Source organism: Vanellus vanellus (genome assembly GCF_965231255.1).
Source record: "Vanellus vanellus genome assembly, chromosome: 3".
Lineage (NCBI taxonomy): Eukaryota > Metazoa > Chordata > Aves > Charadriiformes > Charadriidae > Vanellus > Vanellus vanellus.
In genome coordinates, this window is record NC_138907.1 from 112,434,802 (window position 1) to 112,450,786 (window position 15,985).

Sequence of the window (15,985 nt, forward strand, 5' to 3'; positions counted from 1 at the left end):
TTGTAAATATAGAAAGGTAAGGGTGAAAATTAATTGTAACAGTCTGAGGGAATAATGAATAGATTGGAGAAGGCCAATTCCTTATGAAATTCATGTTGTGCTGAGATTTGCTAGAAGTTCTGAATTTCTGAGAAAGTTTCTTTCATTTAAATGTGTATGATTCTGTGGGAGAGAATGGTGAAGAACCTGGTGATATGGTTGTTTTTTGCCTGACTCACCACCGTAATGTGTTCCAGTTTTCTGTGCTGGGGATGGAAAAGAAATGATCACATTTAATTTTTTAATGACAGGTTTGCAGTTATTTTAAAACTGGTCACTTAACAACTTTCCACTTGATTACAAATGCCGCACGAGAAATTATAGTGAAATATATTATTCTTGGGAAATGTGTGGAGAAAAGTGCTTGTTCAGTAGCTTTTCTTGTTGATTAAAACTGAATGTATGGAAATTAATGCAGTGTTCAGTGTAGCTGGTCTATGCTCTAGGATCTAAAATTATTTAATAGACAGACATGTCTCTGTCCTGATACCAATAGAACAGAATATTAAGTGGAGATAAGTGTGCATAAAGTTAAAAAAAAAACCCTACAACAGTACAAACAAAAAAAGACATACTTTTTTTTTTTTTTTACTTAGATGGAGGTTGTGAATGGTATGTTTGTGAAGGCTTTCAGCTTGTACTCAAGAAACAAGCTGAAGCTTTAGAAGCATTAGGAGTATGTCCACAAATGAAGGTATGTAGATGTCCGTGTGAGTTTTATACACTGTGTGTGTTTTACAGGACATGTTTTTAAAAGATTGTAATTTTTAAAGTGAATGAAATAACTCCCCATCTAAAACCATGGTGCATATGAAAACAAACTTTAGTTTCTCTGGTAATTTTGAAACATAGTTTGTAAATCACAGTTAATAAAATTAGAACTGGAACATTATTTAGATTCCTGAGTTAGCAATTACGCTCTGTTCTCTCAGCAATTAATGATCTTGTTAACTTTGTGCTAATCTCTATGCATTTGTATTTATCAGGATGAAATTCTGTGCAATTTTTGGAGGCGTTACCTTCAGAAGACCAAACAGGCATATTGCAACAGACCAGCTGGGGAAACTGTCAAAGCATTATCAGTAAGTGAAAAGCTCAAATGCCATGAGATGTTTAGTATCTTTGCAAAAAGCAGCAACAGAAACCTTCTTTGTTCAAGTTATATATCTACCTTGTATTAATGTCACTTCAGTATGAAGGATGTCTTCTAAACAGGGTTCCACGTGTCCATTTTGTTGTTCACTTTTTTCCTGTTTCGAGAGACAAATACTTCTCTGAGTATGAAAAACTGCTTATTTAAAAACATTGCTTTGTCTTGGCATAGAAGGTTAGTAGATAGAGCAGAAATTACAATACAAAATGTATCATCAGCTACCATCCTTTCCTGCCTGCTCTCTTGAAGTTACTTATTTCATCAAGCTTTTATTCTATATACTGCCAGTTTTCTGGTCATTGTAGCAGATTGAAATGTAATATAATCACTAGAAGTCAATTTATTTTGAGATATCTTTTAAAAATACTTTTTTTTGCAGGGTTTTCTTACGTTAATCGTGATTCATAGAGAAAGTGAAAATGTGAACAGTTTGAGTTTAAACTTAATTTACTGTTGATCTTGCATCTATCATGCTTTATTTGGTTTCTTCTGATTGAAACAGTAACTGACAGGTAATACAATGACTTATTTACAAAAAATAGGTATGCGATAGCAGTACTGATGTGGACAGTGAACCAGAGAGACCTAGCCTTCTTCACTTGTTATCTCTCTCTGAAAGTGAGGGGGACCTACAGACCGATTGCAGCTTTGCCTCATCAATTAGCAAGGTCTCAGGTAGGAGCAATGAACCGAGCTATCTGGAAACCATTTTTGTATATTTTTTTAATATAAATAAATATATATAAAGTATATTCACGTACAATGAATTGGAAGAACTGGTTGGAAAGTGTAAAGTTTTCAGTCCTGTTTGCTAGTAGAGTACTTTATGTTCTACGAGAAATAGAAGACTTTCCTCCCCAGCCCCTACCCAAAGACATGAAAATGGAACAGGACCTGGAAATACAATGGGAAATGCAGAAGGAAGTTCTATTTTATAACAGGTTTGCTCCATGCCTCTTGTTTGGAGTGGGAAAAAATTGCTGTTGTATTTGCAAAGCTAGATGTTCACAAACACAGCAGCTTTAAAGAATAAGCACTTGTTTAGCTAATAGCAGAGCTGTCAGTTGTGACTTTAATGTTAAAAAACATGAGTTTGTTTTTTGGGGGTTTTGTGTTTCGGTGTTTGATTTTTTTTTTTTTTTTTTTTCCTATCTTATATTTAGCTTTCTAATTTTTTTTCTTGCAGTATTTTTGGTAGTTCTGTGTCTTTTGTCTCTGCATTCTTTGTACTTCTTTCTCTATAACCCCTTCTGTCAAAAACGTTTCAGCATTTTCTGTTCACAATATCAACTTGAAAATACTTAAAATGTTTAGCATTCTGTAATTAAAATGTTACAGAAAATTTGAGTGTTTGGTGCTACTGCGCAAGTGCAATGCTAGACAACGCTGCAATGTCTGATACTGGAAATACATTTCAAGGCACATTTGAAAGGGTTTTTTTTTCATTTTAAACTTCTGATAGTTTTTCTTTTTTCCTTTATTCTTTACTTGCCTTTTCCTTCTTTATCTGTTTCACTGTTTCTTTTCCCCCTGTTATGTACTCTCCTCTTTATGTCTCATTTCTGGTCTTCTTTGATATTGCTCGTCTACCCTCAGAAGAATGCAATTTTGTTCGTTCATGTTTTTCTCTTTATTTTGCAAAGTTCAGAAATGGTAATAGAATGAGAAACTTGATATGTGGCAATTAAAAAAAAAAAAAGAAAAAAAAGACAAGAAATTTTGAAAACCCAAACAGGATTAGAGAGGGGAAAAAGGTGCAAAAGTCGTGACAAATTTTTTTGTGAATACAATGTGAGTACCTTTCATCCTTGTATATTAAAATGCAAAATTTTCAGGTAAAAAATTGCTGTATATTTGCACATGTTGCAGATCTTGGGTGATATACAGACATATATTACATGAAAAGAAAAGAATTGAGTGAGCAATATCTAGTGAAAATATTCCATTGAATTTTCTTCCCCTTTTTGATGTCTGGAGGAACCCCTTTCTTCCTGGAAACTTGTGCTTTTTATAGTTATGTTTCTTAGCAGTTTAGAACAGCTAGATAGTCTTAAGATAGGCTATAATTTAATGTGTTCTTGGTCTGCTGTTTCAGAGATTGAATTCAGCTTTAAGCAGTCATACTAATTTCACTGAAAGCACTTGGAATGGATTAAGAGTTCAGCAACACTAAAAGTACATTTTCGTGAAATCAGACAAACATAGGAATTGTTTTGTGTATTGAAATTCAACACAAGTAATACTAGATGTGTTCTAGTCAATTATAAATTCTTGTGAAGATTCATAAGTTTCCTTTTCAGTGCCATTTTTACAGAGCTGTTATTGCTGCAGACTGGAAAGCTCAACACCCTCTTTTTCCTAAGGGGCTTGCCCAATGTGCAGGCATTTTTTTTTGTTATTTTTGTGTAGGGATAATAGCAAATTCCACTGAGTATAGCACTGAGATGTTGTTAGAGAAGCCTATTAAACTCTTAAATTATTATATGTGTGTAACTGTGTGTTGTCATGCCTTGCATAAGCTGGAAGAAATAAAAGGAAATTGAGTGCCATCATTAAGGCCACAGATATAACGAGGATTATTTTAAATTGAGTTGAATGTGAAATTAATAATGAAGCTTCAGTTGTGAAGCTGCCTTTAAGCACAAGTATCCATGTAAAAGGTGAAACTGTTGACTAAAGGGATTAACTGATGTTCCTGCTTTTGTTCTGCCACGCACCTATACGTGATAGACCTTGTAGGATGCCATCATCTAGACCTTGCCTTAGTCTGTATGAGGTGTATGTTTGAGCCGGTTCTTTTAGTTGCTGTGTCCCTAGTTCTACCGCCCGCCGTTTTAGGAGCCGGTAGGTGGCATCAAAGACCAATTCTGGCTCAGGAACACGGTATCTGCAATGTCTGTCTTCATACTGCCTGTCGGTGGGCGCTGGACCTCGACTGCTGACCGCTGTCACCTTACAGGGTTGGCTATCACCTACCAGCACAACCATGGAGCTGCCAAGCTCTCTGCAGTTTTGAGCTGGTTTTTTGCAGGCTGCTCGCCATGGCCCTGCAGCTCCCAGCTGGGGAGCCCTCGCTGTTCCTGTCCAAACAGGTGAACAATCTGTGGGGAAACAGTGAGAAAATCTCTACGGAATCGATGCTGATATTTTGTGTTGGTGTGCTTTAAATACAAAACATTTTTCATTTGTCCTAGCTGGGTCAGGGTGTAGGGAAGAGGGGCTTTTCTTTTTCTCTTCCTCCTTCCCTGAACTCCCAGGTTTCACTGCTGAAAAGGTTCCTAACTCATAAATCACTCCCCTAAATGAAATTTCTCATTGCTGCTTCTCTTAGTTTTCAGTGATTCATCTCATTAAGGAAGTAAGGAGGTTGGTTTGTTTGTTGTTGGTTGGTGTTTTTTTTTCCTACCTTCTCTACTACGTGCTATATTTTTGTTCTATTTTCTTTTTCATTGAATGTAGATATGTTGTTTTAAAAGAATACTTATGTTTCGAGTTAGAGATTATATGGCAGATGGTTACATACCTTAACCTCGCTAAAATTTCTGCAGTGTAAATCATGTTCTTGTTGAAAGTCCTGACTGTGAAGTTTAAAATTGTATTTTAATGCGCAACTCTGAGGCATTGTTTTAAGCACATCAAATTTTCCCTTGTTTTGCCACTGTTCCCTTATCTCTCAAATGGAAAATAGTGTTTCCAGCTTGTAAGTAATGTTAGTTTTATGTTGTATAGGAGTTAATGTCCTTCTAGAACTCCAGGTTTAAGTGTAGTTTCCAACAAAAAGTCTGTTTTGATGGTACTAGAATGAGTTTTGTCTCTTCATATGATCCAGTGTCTTAGTCAAGTGAAGTAGCAGTTTATGAAACAGGTTGTCATCTCATATCATAGTAGATTAATAAATTAGAGTTAAGCTGTTTAATAGAAAAGTAAACAAACTACCTAACTACTGAAAGTAATGATTTCAGAATGTTGCTAGTTGCTGAACAAAGTTCCTTGTATGTTCCTTTATCTTGTTTTCTGTATAGCATGGATTGTGTGCATGTATGTCATATCAATCAATTTTTTTTTTCTTTTCTGTTTTTAACATGAACCCAAGAAAGCACCTCTGTGTGCTCTGGATCGGTAGATGGTAGCTTGTATTTAATGAAGAACCGAAAGGAGAAACTGAGGATGACAATGCCATTGACCCTTTCATTTTGTTACATGGCTTTACTCTGGTTGAGAGAACCAATTACATTATCTGATCTCTTAAGGTATGAATTGTCTCTAGTGAAGTATTTGTTGTTTTCATAAATAATACATATTTTAAAAATTACATCTGTATTATTGCCCTCTTACTAATTTGCTCTGAAATAGTGAAAAGTTCTCTCCATTTAGTTGTCTTTGACATAACAATTTGTGCTGCTGCTTTTGGAGAATATTCTCCTCTGTTGCTTGCAGTGAATCTCAAAGACCTGTAAGGGGGAAGGTTTTGGATCTGAAAAAGTTTTTATCCTTCTCCTTCAATATTTCTTAAGATTGAGTGGAGGTGTGTATGGTCACACTTCTGCTATTTTTGCTGTTGTCAGCATGCCAAAATTAAATGAGTAAACATTCTCCAGGACTTACATCAGTGTCATCGTACAAACAATATCAGGAGTATATAGTGATCTAAAAGGTAGCTAAGTAGCTTCACACAATGGAGTTGGGCACAGAAATTAATATAGGAAGTCCTTTTTTGCCTTCATATCTTTATATCTGTAATTATCAGAGTTTAGAATAATACAGCTTTTAATATAGTAGAGATAAAATGTTCTAATAGTAGGGTTTGATGTGAAATGGAGACTGTCAAACTATTGCTGACAATGCAATTCCCTTCTCCCCTCTACAAGCCTATAAACACATTCCTTATTTACTTCCAAGCCTGTCAATGTTTGAGAGGCATTTGGACAATGCCCTTAACAACGTGCTTTAACTTTTGGTCAGCCCTTAAGGGGTCAGGTAGTTTGACTAGATGATGATTGTAGGTCCCTTCCAACTGAAATATTCTATTCTACTTAAGGAATGAAAAATAATTCAACTTTTCTTGTTAACAATAAATATTTTAAGTCAGGCCCTCTCCTGGTTTAAATTCAGGAATTCTTAGATCTTCCTTGGAAGACCTTTTGTATACAGATACTCCTTTTTAACAAGTGTTGAAATACTGGGTATTTCTAAAAAGATGGGGAAAAAAATGTTACTTTGCCAAAATTTAAGGAACAGTAACTTGCCAATGCAAGTAATTGTGAGTTGTCAATTCAAATTGCAAACTTGGACAAAATAAAGGAAAAACTGATTCAAAATTCTGTTGATAAGGTAGATTTCACTTCTTTTATATATTTGAAAAATATAAATTACATGTGAGCTAAAAGGCAAGGCAATAAGTACATCATCCCCCACCTGTGGTGCATATAACTAGTATTGCTGCTGAAAGTGTGATGAGTGCAAGAGGAGTTTACCCCAGAGCCTGATCTGCCATCATGGCCTCTCCCCCCTGGAGTGCCAGCTTCGCCTGTGCTTTTCTAGCTTTATACAAGCTTTCTGAGAAGGGTGGGTACTGAAGAACGCTCTTTTGCAAGTACTTTTCAAAATGGGGAGGTTTGTATGTCTCAAAGTACAGTAGTTAATACTAGCTAATTTATTTCTATGCAAAACAATGTTTAACCCTTTGATTTAACTTTAGAGGGTGGCTGTTGGCTTCATCAATCAGAATTGCACAAACCATTGCATATTTGCATAACTGGATATGCTGTCATTGCATAAAAGATGCTTGTAAAATGTTCAGAAAATGCAACAGTATTCAGAATTCAACCCAGAAGTATTTATTGAGTGGGTTAAGAAATAGTAGAAGTCCAAAGCAGTTTTCAATAACAAGATTTATTACTGACTAGTGTCTTCCTAAGGAAATTCTGTAGGAATTGGAAGTACTGTAGTATACTCTGTATTTTTGTCAATTATTAGAAAATAAATATATAGATCCTACCTGGTAATGCTTGCATATGGCAAAAATCCAAATAGTATATTACAATTACTGGGACAGACCAAATGGGTCACAGTAAAGAATTCTTGCTTAGCCTATCCTGTTTGGAGAGAAAAATGAATAATTTAAATATCTGTTCTTGGGCTACTGTATCTTGGAAACTGTTTCTGGAAAGCATATGGGGTCATATGAGGCAAGTACATCTTCACAGGTTCCTGTCTTAGTGTGATGGTCTGGTTTAGAAAAATACAAGACTGTTGAAGTCAACTGTTAAGAGGAAAGGTTGATTGTGTCGTTTGCACATTAATGGTATATTATTGATTTGGCACTTCAAAAATTGAGGAGTCCATGAAAATAATTCAGAACCTGGAGGACATCCTTTGTACTTAGATCCTTAAGAGATGAGCACATTTGCATGAAAGGGTTTAGAGGAACCATGAAAATGGCAAAAAAAGCTGGAAAAGGAGAGACAAAAAAATCAAGTGCAGTACAGAAAGGCATAATCAAAAACTAATAATTGGAAATTGAAATAAGATTATTTGAATGAGAAGATATTTAATTAGATGAAATTTATGGATGTAATACTTTTAAAAGTGGCTAAATTGGAATGATTCAGTGACTTTAAATGCACTGAAAATATGAACTGAATTAAATGCTGAAAGTGATGTTTAAAAGAATTTCATTTGTATTGCAAAGTTTTACCATGATACGATAGTTGTATAAGACTGTAATTACATTATCATGCTTCCCTCCCTACCCTTAAGGTCTTTGCCTTTCACAAGTTTGATGAAGAAGGGGAAAGAATTTTAAATTGCATGTACTACCATAAAATTCTTGTTTTCTAACTTCTGAATATTTAAGTTTAAAAAAATCAGACAATGTTCACAGTTTTGCATGCATTAAGATACACAAATCAAAATAGCGACAGACCAGAGATGAAAACTATGCAGAGAAAACATTAAGTATGCAGCATTACCTTTTAAATCTTTATAGGCAAATTGTTTTATTTAAACCAGTTGAATTACACTTGTGCTTAAAGTTCTGCCTTGTTTTCTCCTCAGTTTGGTTTTTTCCCTACCCTGAAGTCAGCTGACTACCACTCCTCCCTTGTGATACATGCTTAGGCACCATGGTAGGGCAATCTGCCAGCTTTTAAAGGATTTACAACACCAAAAATATACTCCTCCTTGCTACTTGACATACTTAGAAGAAAAACACTACAATTACCTCCTCTGAGAGAGACATTTGGGTTTAAAAATAATATTTTCAACAACCTTCTACTCTATGTAACACATTAAATCCTTTTCCATTGTGAATAGTCTCATGATACTCCATACACTTTATATTATTTGTCTAAATAATAAAATTGTTGGCTTTTGGAAAAAGTTTCAAGTTGCTAGAGTTTGAGATTGTGAGAACTAATGCCTTTCAAATGAGGTTATACCTAGGTGTGCTGGCAGGACGAAACTTGTAATCAGTTTGTGGCATTACTGTGTGGCTTTACCAGCTGCATCATTTCCTCGTAGCATACAGAGGACCTAGGATTTTTTTCATACTTGGACCTTACTAATGGCTGCTGCTGCTGTAATTAAAAGAACATGGACTCTGTACTGTATGTGCCAGTCAAATTTTCAAGCACTCACTGATACAATGTAGTCTTACAAGTGTTTTGATCATCTGTTGGTTAAATGAAAGGTTTGGAAGAACAGCAGAAGAAACTGTTCTGAAATGCTATTCCAAACCTGGGCTTTTGGAGTAAGTGTTAAAAACCTGAATCATCAGCACATTGTATTCATAACAGGGTATTTATGCTGTTTCATTTATTTTTAGAACATAAAAACAACTCTTAACCTGAGAGAGAAGAGCATTCTTTTGTACGGAGATAGTAATTTCAAGCTAGGAAAGATGTCATTATTTTTTAAACGGCTGCAATGCTTTGACTTGGTACAGCCAACTTAGTGAAAACTTTCTGGTTTTTAAACCATTTTGATGGACATTGCTTGCCTCTTGCAGTGTAAGGATGTGATTTCAACATCAGTTTAAGCAGATCCAAGTTCCTGTGGTCCTGCATAAGTGTTCCTGACCTTTCTCTTGCCCTGGGTACTAGCATGCATCCGGTTTATGGTGTATTAGTTGAAAGAAGTAGATATGCAGAAAACTAATTTTGCAAAATAAAGTTTCACCGGATATTTTAGCACAGGTTAATTTGCTTCACAGGAGTCTCTTTCTGCCTTGTGCTGGCAAAAATGTTCCTACAGTCAGCTGAGTCTGGAAATCTGTCTGGTTGAAATCAAACCCTGGAAGACCAAAGACTAGTTTTCAATCTAATCCTCTGTCTGAGAAGTCACACAACTGCTTTTGTCAGCAGGGAGGAGTGTGTGGCTGAGGACTGAAGGGAGGGTGGGATTTCCCATTTCGGAGGCAGCAAGTTGTTGGGGTGGTTTGGCTGCAATCACCACTACACCACACCCAAAGGAAGGTCTTGATTGTTTGTCCTCTTCCAGCCATTGCTGTGCTGGCTCAGGAGGCTGCTGCTCTCTGTGTCTTTGTACCAGCTCTTCAGATCTGTCAGCTAATTGTGTGATTGTGCCTTAACACGTGTCAGGCAAAGCGTATCAGCTGAGCCAGTAATGGGTCACTTGCTGAAAGAGGACGGTCTTGCTTCCCGTTCTTCTCTCCTCCTGCCTGTGTGATGTGCCCCCTTCCCTCTGCCAATTCTTGCACTTGTTGGAGCCATCTGTGAGCCTCCTCTGTTTGTTAGATGATGGGAAACAAACCCTTCTTTCTTCAAACAGGGTAACGGGAAATCTTTTGCTGTTATAAGAGGAATTTGTGGAAGAGGATGATGAGCAACAAGAGCATACAGCCAGAGTACGACTAGTTGTGTTGAGCTTTTAGGTTGGCACAATCCGTTTTGTGAAGCCATCCCTCAAGTTTAAGTTCTTCAATTTAGTGCAGCTGACTGACTAAAATGAGCAGAGGAGCTGTCATGCAAGCTGCTCAGCAGATCGGGTGGGATGGTGAGGACGAGCAACTGGGGCTGGGTTTGGATGGTAACCTCACTGAGCACATGGACCATTGCACATCAGCACTCAGGGTGGGGAAATGCTGTTCACACTAGTTGAGGAAAGCTACCGAAATTTTGTTAGCAAAACATACATCACACAATTTGATTAGAAAGGATTCTGCAGTGACTTCTACCTCTTCATTTAAGAGACTAACACGCGGAGCTTCAGAATAAAAAGTATTGGACAATGGGATTTTTTTCCGATTGCTGTTATTTTTCAGAAATCATTATAAATTATGGGGTAATTCTAGCTGAGAGAGAGTTTTGGTTAAGAAATGCACTTTTCATTTTAATCCTGGTTTGAATTCAATTTTTTAATAAAACTGAAAATTCAGTTAAGTATGTTTAAAAAATTAGGATGTAACTAAACTTTACAGTAGCTAGCTTTTAAATAGAATTTTGGTCAACTTCAATAGATACACACTGTATAACATGCAACAGGTGGTGATTAGGGCACTGGACTGGGAAGAGGGAAGGTGAGCCTGTGAATTGCCATAGGGTCAGGAGAGAGTTGAGTCCTCCTCAACAGTGGCTGCTCTGTCTGTCAAGACGTTCTGCTTTTTTTTTTTTTTTCTTTTTCCTTTTTTTTTTTTTTCCATACTTCCAGATGCATTTTGAATGGAAGTGGCAGAATGCTGTGCTTTATGAGGAAATCGGTGTTTCTGCTTGTGATCCAGCTAGAGATTGAAGTGTTTAGGTACTGCCCCGCATTGGGAGCAGGTGCAAAGGCCAGCCTTACCACTGCTGTAGGAACCCAGGAGGGACTTACAGAGTTCATAGACCACAAAGTTACTAATATGGGTAGCAAGATCAGAGAGATACTGTACAGATAACACTGCTGGCAGGACAGAAAATTGTTTTCAGATCTCTAATAGTATATGAAGAACAGGGTCTTCTCTGTTTGAAATGTTAACTTATTTTAGTTTAATGTACTCTTTTTAACAAAATTGTTTTGGAGAAGAGGAGACAAGAAGGCGGTTCTAGCTTAGTCCTATGGGAGATCACTAATACGCTTTAAGCTGGAATGAGAGTAGTGTCTGTTCCTTTGAGGCTCCATGCTTGTTCAGTGCTTGCTTTGCCTGGTGTGAATGTCAGCTGATAGATAAGAGTGGGGTTTTGGTGTGGTGGTGGCTTTTTATTAGTAGCTGTTGTTAAGATTTTTTTTATATATATATATATATATGAAAAAGTCAATAAAAATCCCAAATAATACTGTCAGCCACTTACTAAAGCCAGTTTTTAACAAAAAATGCATTATTTGGATGCAAATAAAAATAAAATTGTATTTATTAGTTTACAAAATAATTTCTATTCATACCCAAATAATACTTTAAAAAAAATAAAATACAGGTGTAATTAATGGAATTTCAGTTCTGTGTATCTGCTCATCATTCTGTGACTTTCCTTCCTGCCACATGACCTAACTCAAACTCCTCCAGCAGAAAGTGTGTGTTTTAAAAGTAAAATTTACTTAAAGCTTTAGAATTTTGGAAAAAAAAATCCATACCATTCAAAAGGAGCAGTTTCAGAAATGCAGTAGCTGCAGAATGTGCAGAACAAGCTCCATGTAAGGGTGTTGATTGTAAGCCCATAACATTACCACTTGTCAATTGTATCTGAGCTTGAACTTAAAGGCTGTTAAATGATTGAACTGATTTTTGTCCTGTGGAGCATTTAGGGGTGTGTAGCTTCAGATAGAATTGCTTAGGCAGTATAATACTAACGTTATTTCAAATCAGAAGTTGATTTGTATATTAATTTTAGAATATTTTAGAATATTTTGATTTGGTCTTCTTTTTTTTTTTCTTAATGCAGGTTTGTTGTTGAAGGTCATATTCCATATTTGAATGTTTTTCAGCATTTTCCGGAGAAGATGAAATTATATGGACTTGATCTTAAGATCTTTTGTGTAGAGGTAATTTTTTTCTTAAAGGGAAAGATTAAGAAAAATGACCAAAACCTAGTTATGTTGTGGTATTTTAATTTGTTTGGTTGCTGTACTAATAAATTGATTGGATCTATTCCTATGTTGTAGAGTTCATATTTTGCATTATTTGAGCCTGTGCAGAAAGCAGTGCAATCTGTGATTTGGAGTGCTTTAATCTTTAACCAGTCTTATTAAGCCGATAGTACCTAACTTAAAATGAAATCAGTAAGTACTTGTGGAGAAAAAGGTATTCACAACTGCTTTTGGAACAGTCACAAAAATAATTTGTCTTCACAACTAAGGGCAATATATTATACTTTTTGGTGCTTATTTAAAATCTCTTGTATTTGTTTGTAATTCCATATCCTTTTCATAAAATATGGTTTAGATGCTATCTCTTGTTCTGTTTCTTGCTGTACTGGTTGAAATATATCAAACCTAAAAGCTACTAAGGGGTTGTGGCCCTTCTAGAAGCTGAAGAGTGATGGACAATCTTGAGTAAAATGAAAATTTCCCTTATTTAAGTTTATTATGTATTGTGGTAACAATTGCAGAAAGCTGCTAACACAAAAAGCTAGGTTTTGATCTGCTATAAGGTGTTCGTAGCCCAAGCCCTCAGTGATGATGTTGCGAGTAATGTTACCATTCTCCAATATGTATCTTATATTCAGCAGGTCGTGAGTTATTCAGAAGCTAATCTGTAGCACTTATTTTTTTTTTTTTTTTATACCACTGCTGTCCTGTCTGGATAAATGGATAAAGTCTGGATAATTTTTAAAAATCAGGAGATAAATTTAATATAAAACTTCTTGATTTCTTTTTATGTCTTAGATCTTTCCTTAATAGATCAGGTTGAAATGTGGGTGTAAATGTGTTGTTTTTTTTTTAAAAAAGACAAACTCTTTTAATTCTCAGTCTCTCTGTCTTTCTTTGCCTCCATCCTTTGGAGGTGGTTTTGTTTCTCAAAAGTGGTTACATAGAACTTGTATTCTGGCCTGACTAAATAAAATAACTCCCCCTGCCCTAATCCAACAAATCACACAGATGAAATTTTCGTATGAATAGCAGCTGTGAAACTTGTGCCATGCCTCAAAGTGGGAGATTTGGATTGCAGAGAGGAGGTGGCAATTCCCCTTGAGGACCTTATAACTTTCTTTTGGGATAGAGCTGTTTCTGGCATGCAGGATGACCAGATGCCAATCCTGAAGGTGATTTCATCAGTCCCTATTAGCTTGCTTTCTCCCAGAGCTGTCAGTTTGGATTACGCTGCTGTCCCTCCCTAAGCACACTTCCACTATGGATTGTAGCGTGTCCTGACGTGGGAGCAGGACATGACAACTTGTGAGCCAGAAGCTGGTCAATTTAATCTTGTTCCACCTTTTATATAAAAGAGGAAGTCTAGCCACTTCACCCTCTGTCTTAAACGCTTTCCTTTTTTCACTAACTGGGGGGGGAGGGGGGGGGGAACGACCCAAATCAGATTTTTTTTTTTTTTTTTTTTTTTTTTCCGATCTTAATATTGCCTATGATGAGTCTGTATCTAGTGTGGTCTGCTATTTAGCTTACAGGAAATTGCTGTTGTAAAAGCTGAATTTGTGTAACTTTTGACTTCCAACTTGCTTGTCTGTGATACTGACACCTGCTCCCTTCACTTCCAAAGTATAAGTAGGAATACATACTAATCAATTAAACTCTTAACTTTGTTTTCATTGAGATACATAGGTAAAGTTGTGTAAGCTTACTGTACAGTTTATTTTCCAGCCACTCCAGTATTATTGTTCCGCCTTCTTTCTAGGAATATCTGCTTTATACTTTACCTTAAATGTTCCTTTAGTAATGCATCCTCAGGTTTATTTAGTTTTAACATTTTTGACTACATCATTGGGCTGATAATTGCAAAAACCTTACTACTAGCTGTTTCCTACATCTTATGTTTCAGGACTGATCTTGCTGCTCATTGCAGCACTGAGATTACTAGTAGCTTACTGTATCTAGTTTTGACGTCTGAGTTTTGAGAAATTCAGGAGATGAGGTTGTTGTCCTGGAGCAGGAAGTCGGATTGTGTAATACTCCATCCGGAAAATACAGCCTGCATTCTTTTCTCCTTGGTGTTCTGTATATAATATTCTATAGACGATTATCTTCAAAACCTTTAGGGGATTATGACTGTTAATAGCCAGGCAGGTAAGATCCTCTAATGCCATTGTTGTACTTCAAGTCTAGTGAATGTAAGCTGCAAACATGATCAAAAATCTTGATAACTGACAAGACTATTCAATATGTCTCCTTTTTATTTTGAACAGATTTTTAGTGCGTTTAATTATGTCCTGTGCTAATTCCCTGCAGCCTGAATTTGAATCAAGAACATTATTATGTCATAATAGCTTGAAGGATTTGAAGTCATACTAAGTATCATTGTATCAGTTACGTACAGACGAAGCCTAACTTGATAACTCATCTTATATAAAAACATTCTCAGTGACTTAAAGTTTTTTTCCAGTAACAATTTCCCAGATACCCAAAATATACTGAATATGTACAAGATTGAAGTTGTTATAGCTTTAAAAAAATAAATGCAACAATTAATTCATGGTGAGTCATATCTATTTTCTATCTTTCTATGTAGTGACATGTGTATGTGTACATGCACAAGAGTTGGGGTTTTTTTATGCCTCGTCATTTAGTAGTAGTATTTCATATGCAAGGAATGTGACTAGTCTGAGGCTTGCCAGCTGATGAACTTCTGTGCTGTTTAATACCAGAATGGAGTCCATATCACTGACGATTTTTCCCTGTCCTGTGTACAATTTAGCAATTAGAGGTGATTGCAGCATCTGTCATACAAGGAGAGGCTGAGAGAGCTGGGATTTTTATCACTGAGAAGAGAAGACTGGGGGAGATTTCGGTAATGTGTGTGAACACCTGACAGGAAGGAGTGGGGATGGAGTCAGGCTCTCTTCTTGGTGATGCCCAGTAGAATGGCAGGAGTCAATGGACAGGAGTCAATGTAGCCCCAAAGAAGGGCTACAAAGCTGGTGAGGGGTCTGGAGGACAAATCTTATGAGGAACGACTGAGGTAACTGGGATTGTTTAGCCTGGAGAAGAGGAGGCTGAGGGGAGACCTTATCACCCTCTACAGCTACCTGAAAGGAGGTTGTAGAGAGGTGGGGGCTGACCTCTTCTCCCTGGTCACAAGTGATAGGACGAGAGGAAATGGGTTCAAGTTATGTCAGGGGAGGTTCAGATTGGATATTAGGAAACATTTTTTCAGTGAAAGGGTTATTTAACATTGGAATAGGCTGCCCAGGGAGGTGGTGGATTCGCCATCCCTGGAGGTGTTTAAAAAAAGGGTAGATGTGGTACTTGGGGACATGGTTTAGAAGTGGTTCTTGTCAGGGTAGGTTAATGGTTGGACCTGATGATCTTAAAGGTCCCTTCCAACCTCAGCAATTCTATGATTCTATGATAATGGGAAATAAGTGAAATTCCATTTAAACATATAACTCTTACTGTAAGCGTCATTGAATGCTGGAACAGGCTGCACTGAACCACTGTGGAGTCTGCATCTTTGGACATGCACAAAACATGACTGAACACAATCCTGAGCAACTTACTGTAGTTGACCCTCCTTTAAGCAAAGGCATTGGACTTAATGATCTCCAGAGGTCCCTTCCAAACTCAAGTATTCAGTGATTCAAATGCTGTAGTATGCTTTGTATTCTATTTCACATTTTCAGCGTAGGTGGCAGATAAGCCCTTCATATTTTAGTAATGGAACAGCTAATAAGAAGGGCATAATTTTTC

The 15,985-nt window shown here is 36.6% G+C and overlaps 1 protein-coding gene across 1 annotated transcript in view; it reads left to right on the top strand.

Moving 5' to 3' along the window:
• The first annotated feature begins 650 nt into the window (after positions 1–650).
• TAF1B (TATA-box binding protein associated factor, RNA polymerase I subunit B) overlaps positions 651–15,985 on the top strand; it is a 46,981-nt gene continuing 31,646 nt past the window's right edge. The window contains exons 1-5 of the mRNA XM_082480941.1: positions 651–733; positions 1,026–1,121; positions 1,735–1,867; positions 5,286–5,442; positions 12,070–12,169. Coding sequence (XP_082337067.1) covers positions 728–733; positions 1,026–1,121; positions 1,735–1,867; positions 5,286–5,442; positions 12,070–12,169 — 492 coding nt within the window. The 5' untranslated portion in view covers positions 651–727. The remainder of the gene's footprint in view (positions 734–1,025; positions 1,122–1,734; positions 1,868–5,285; positions 5,443–12,069; positions 12,170–15,985) is intronic.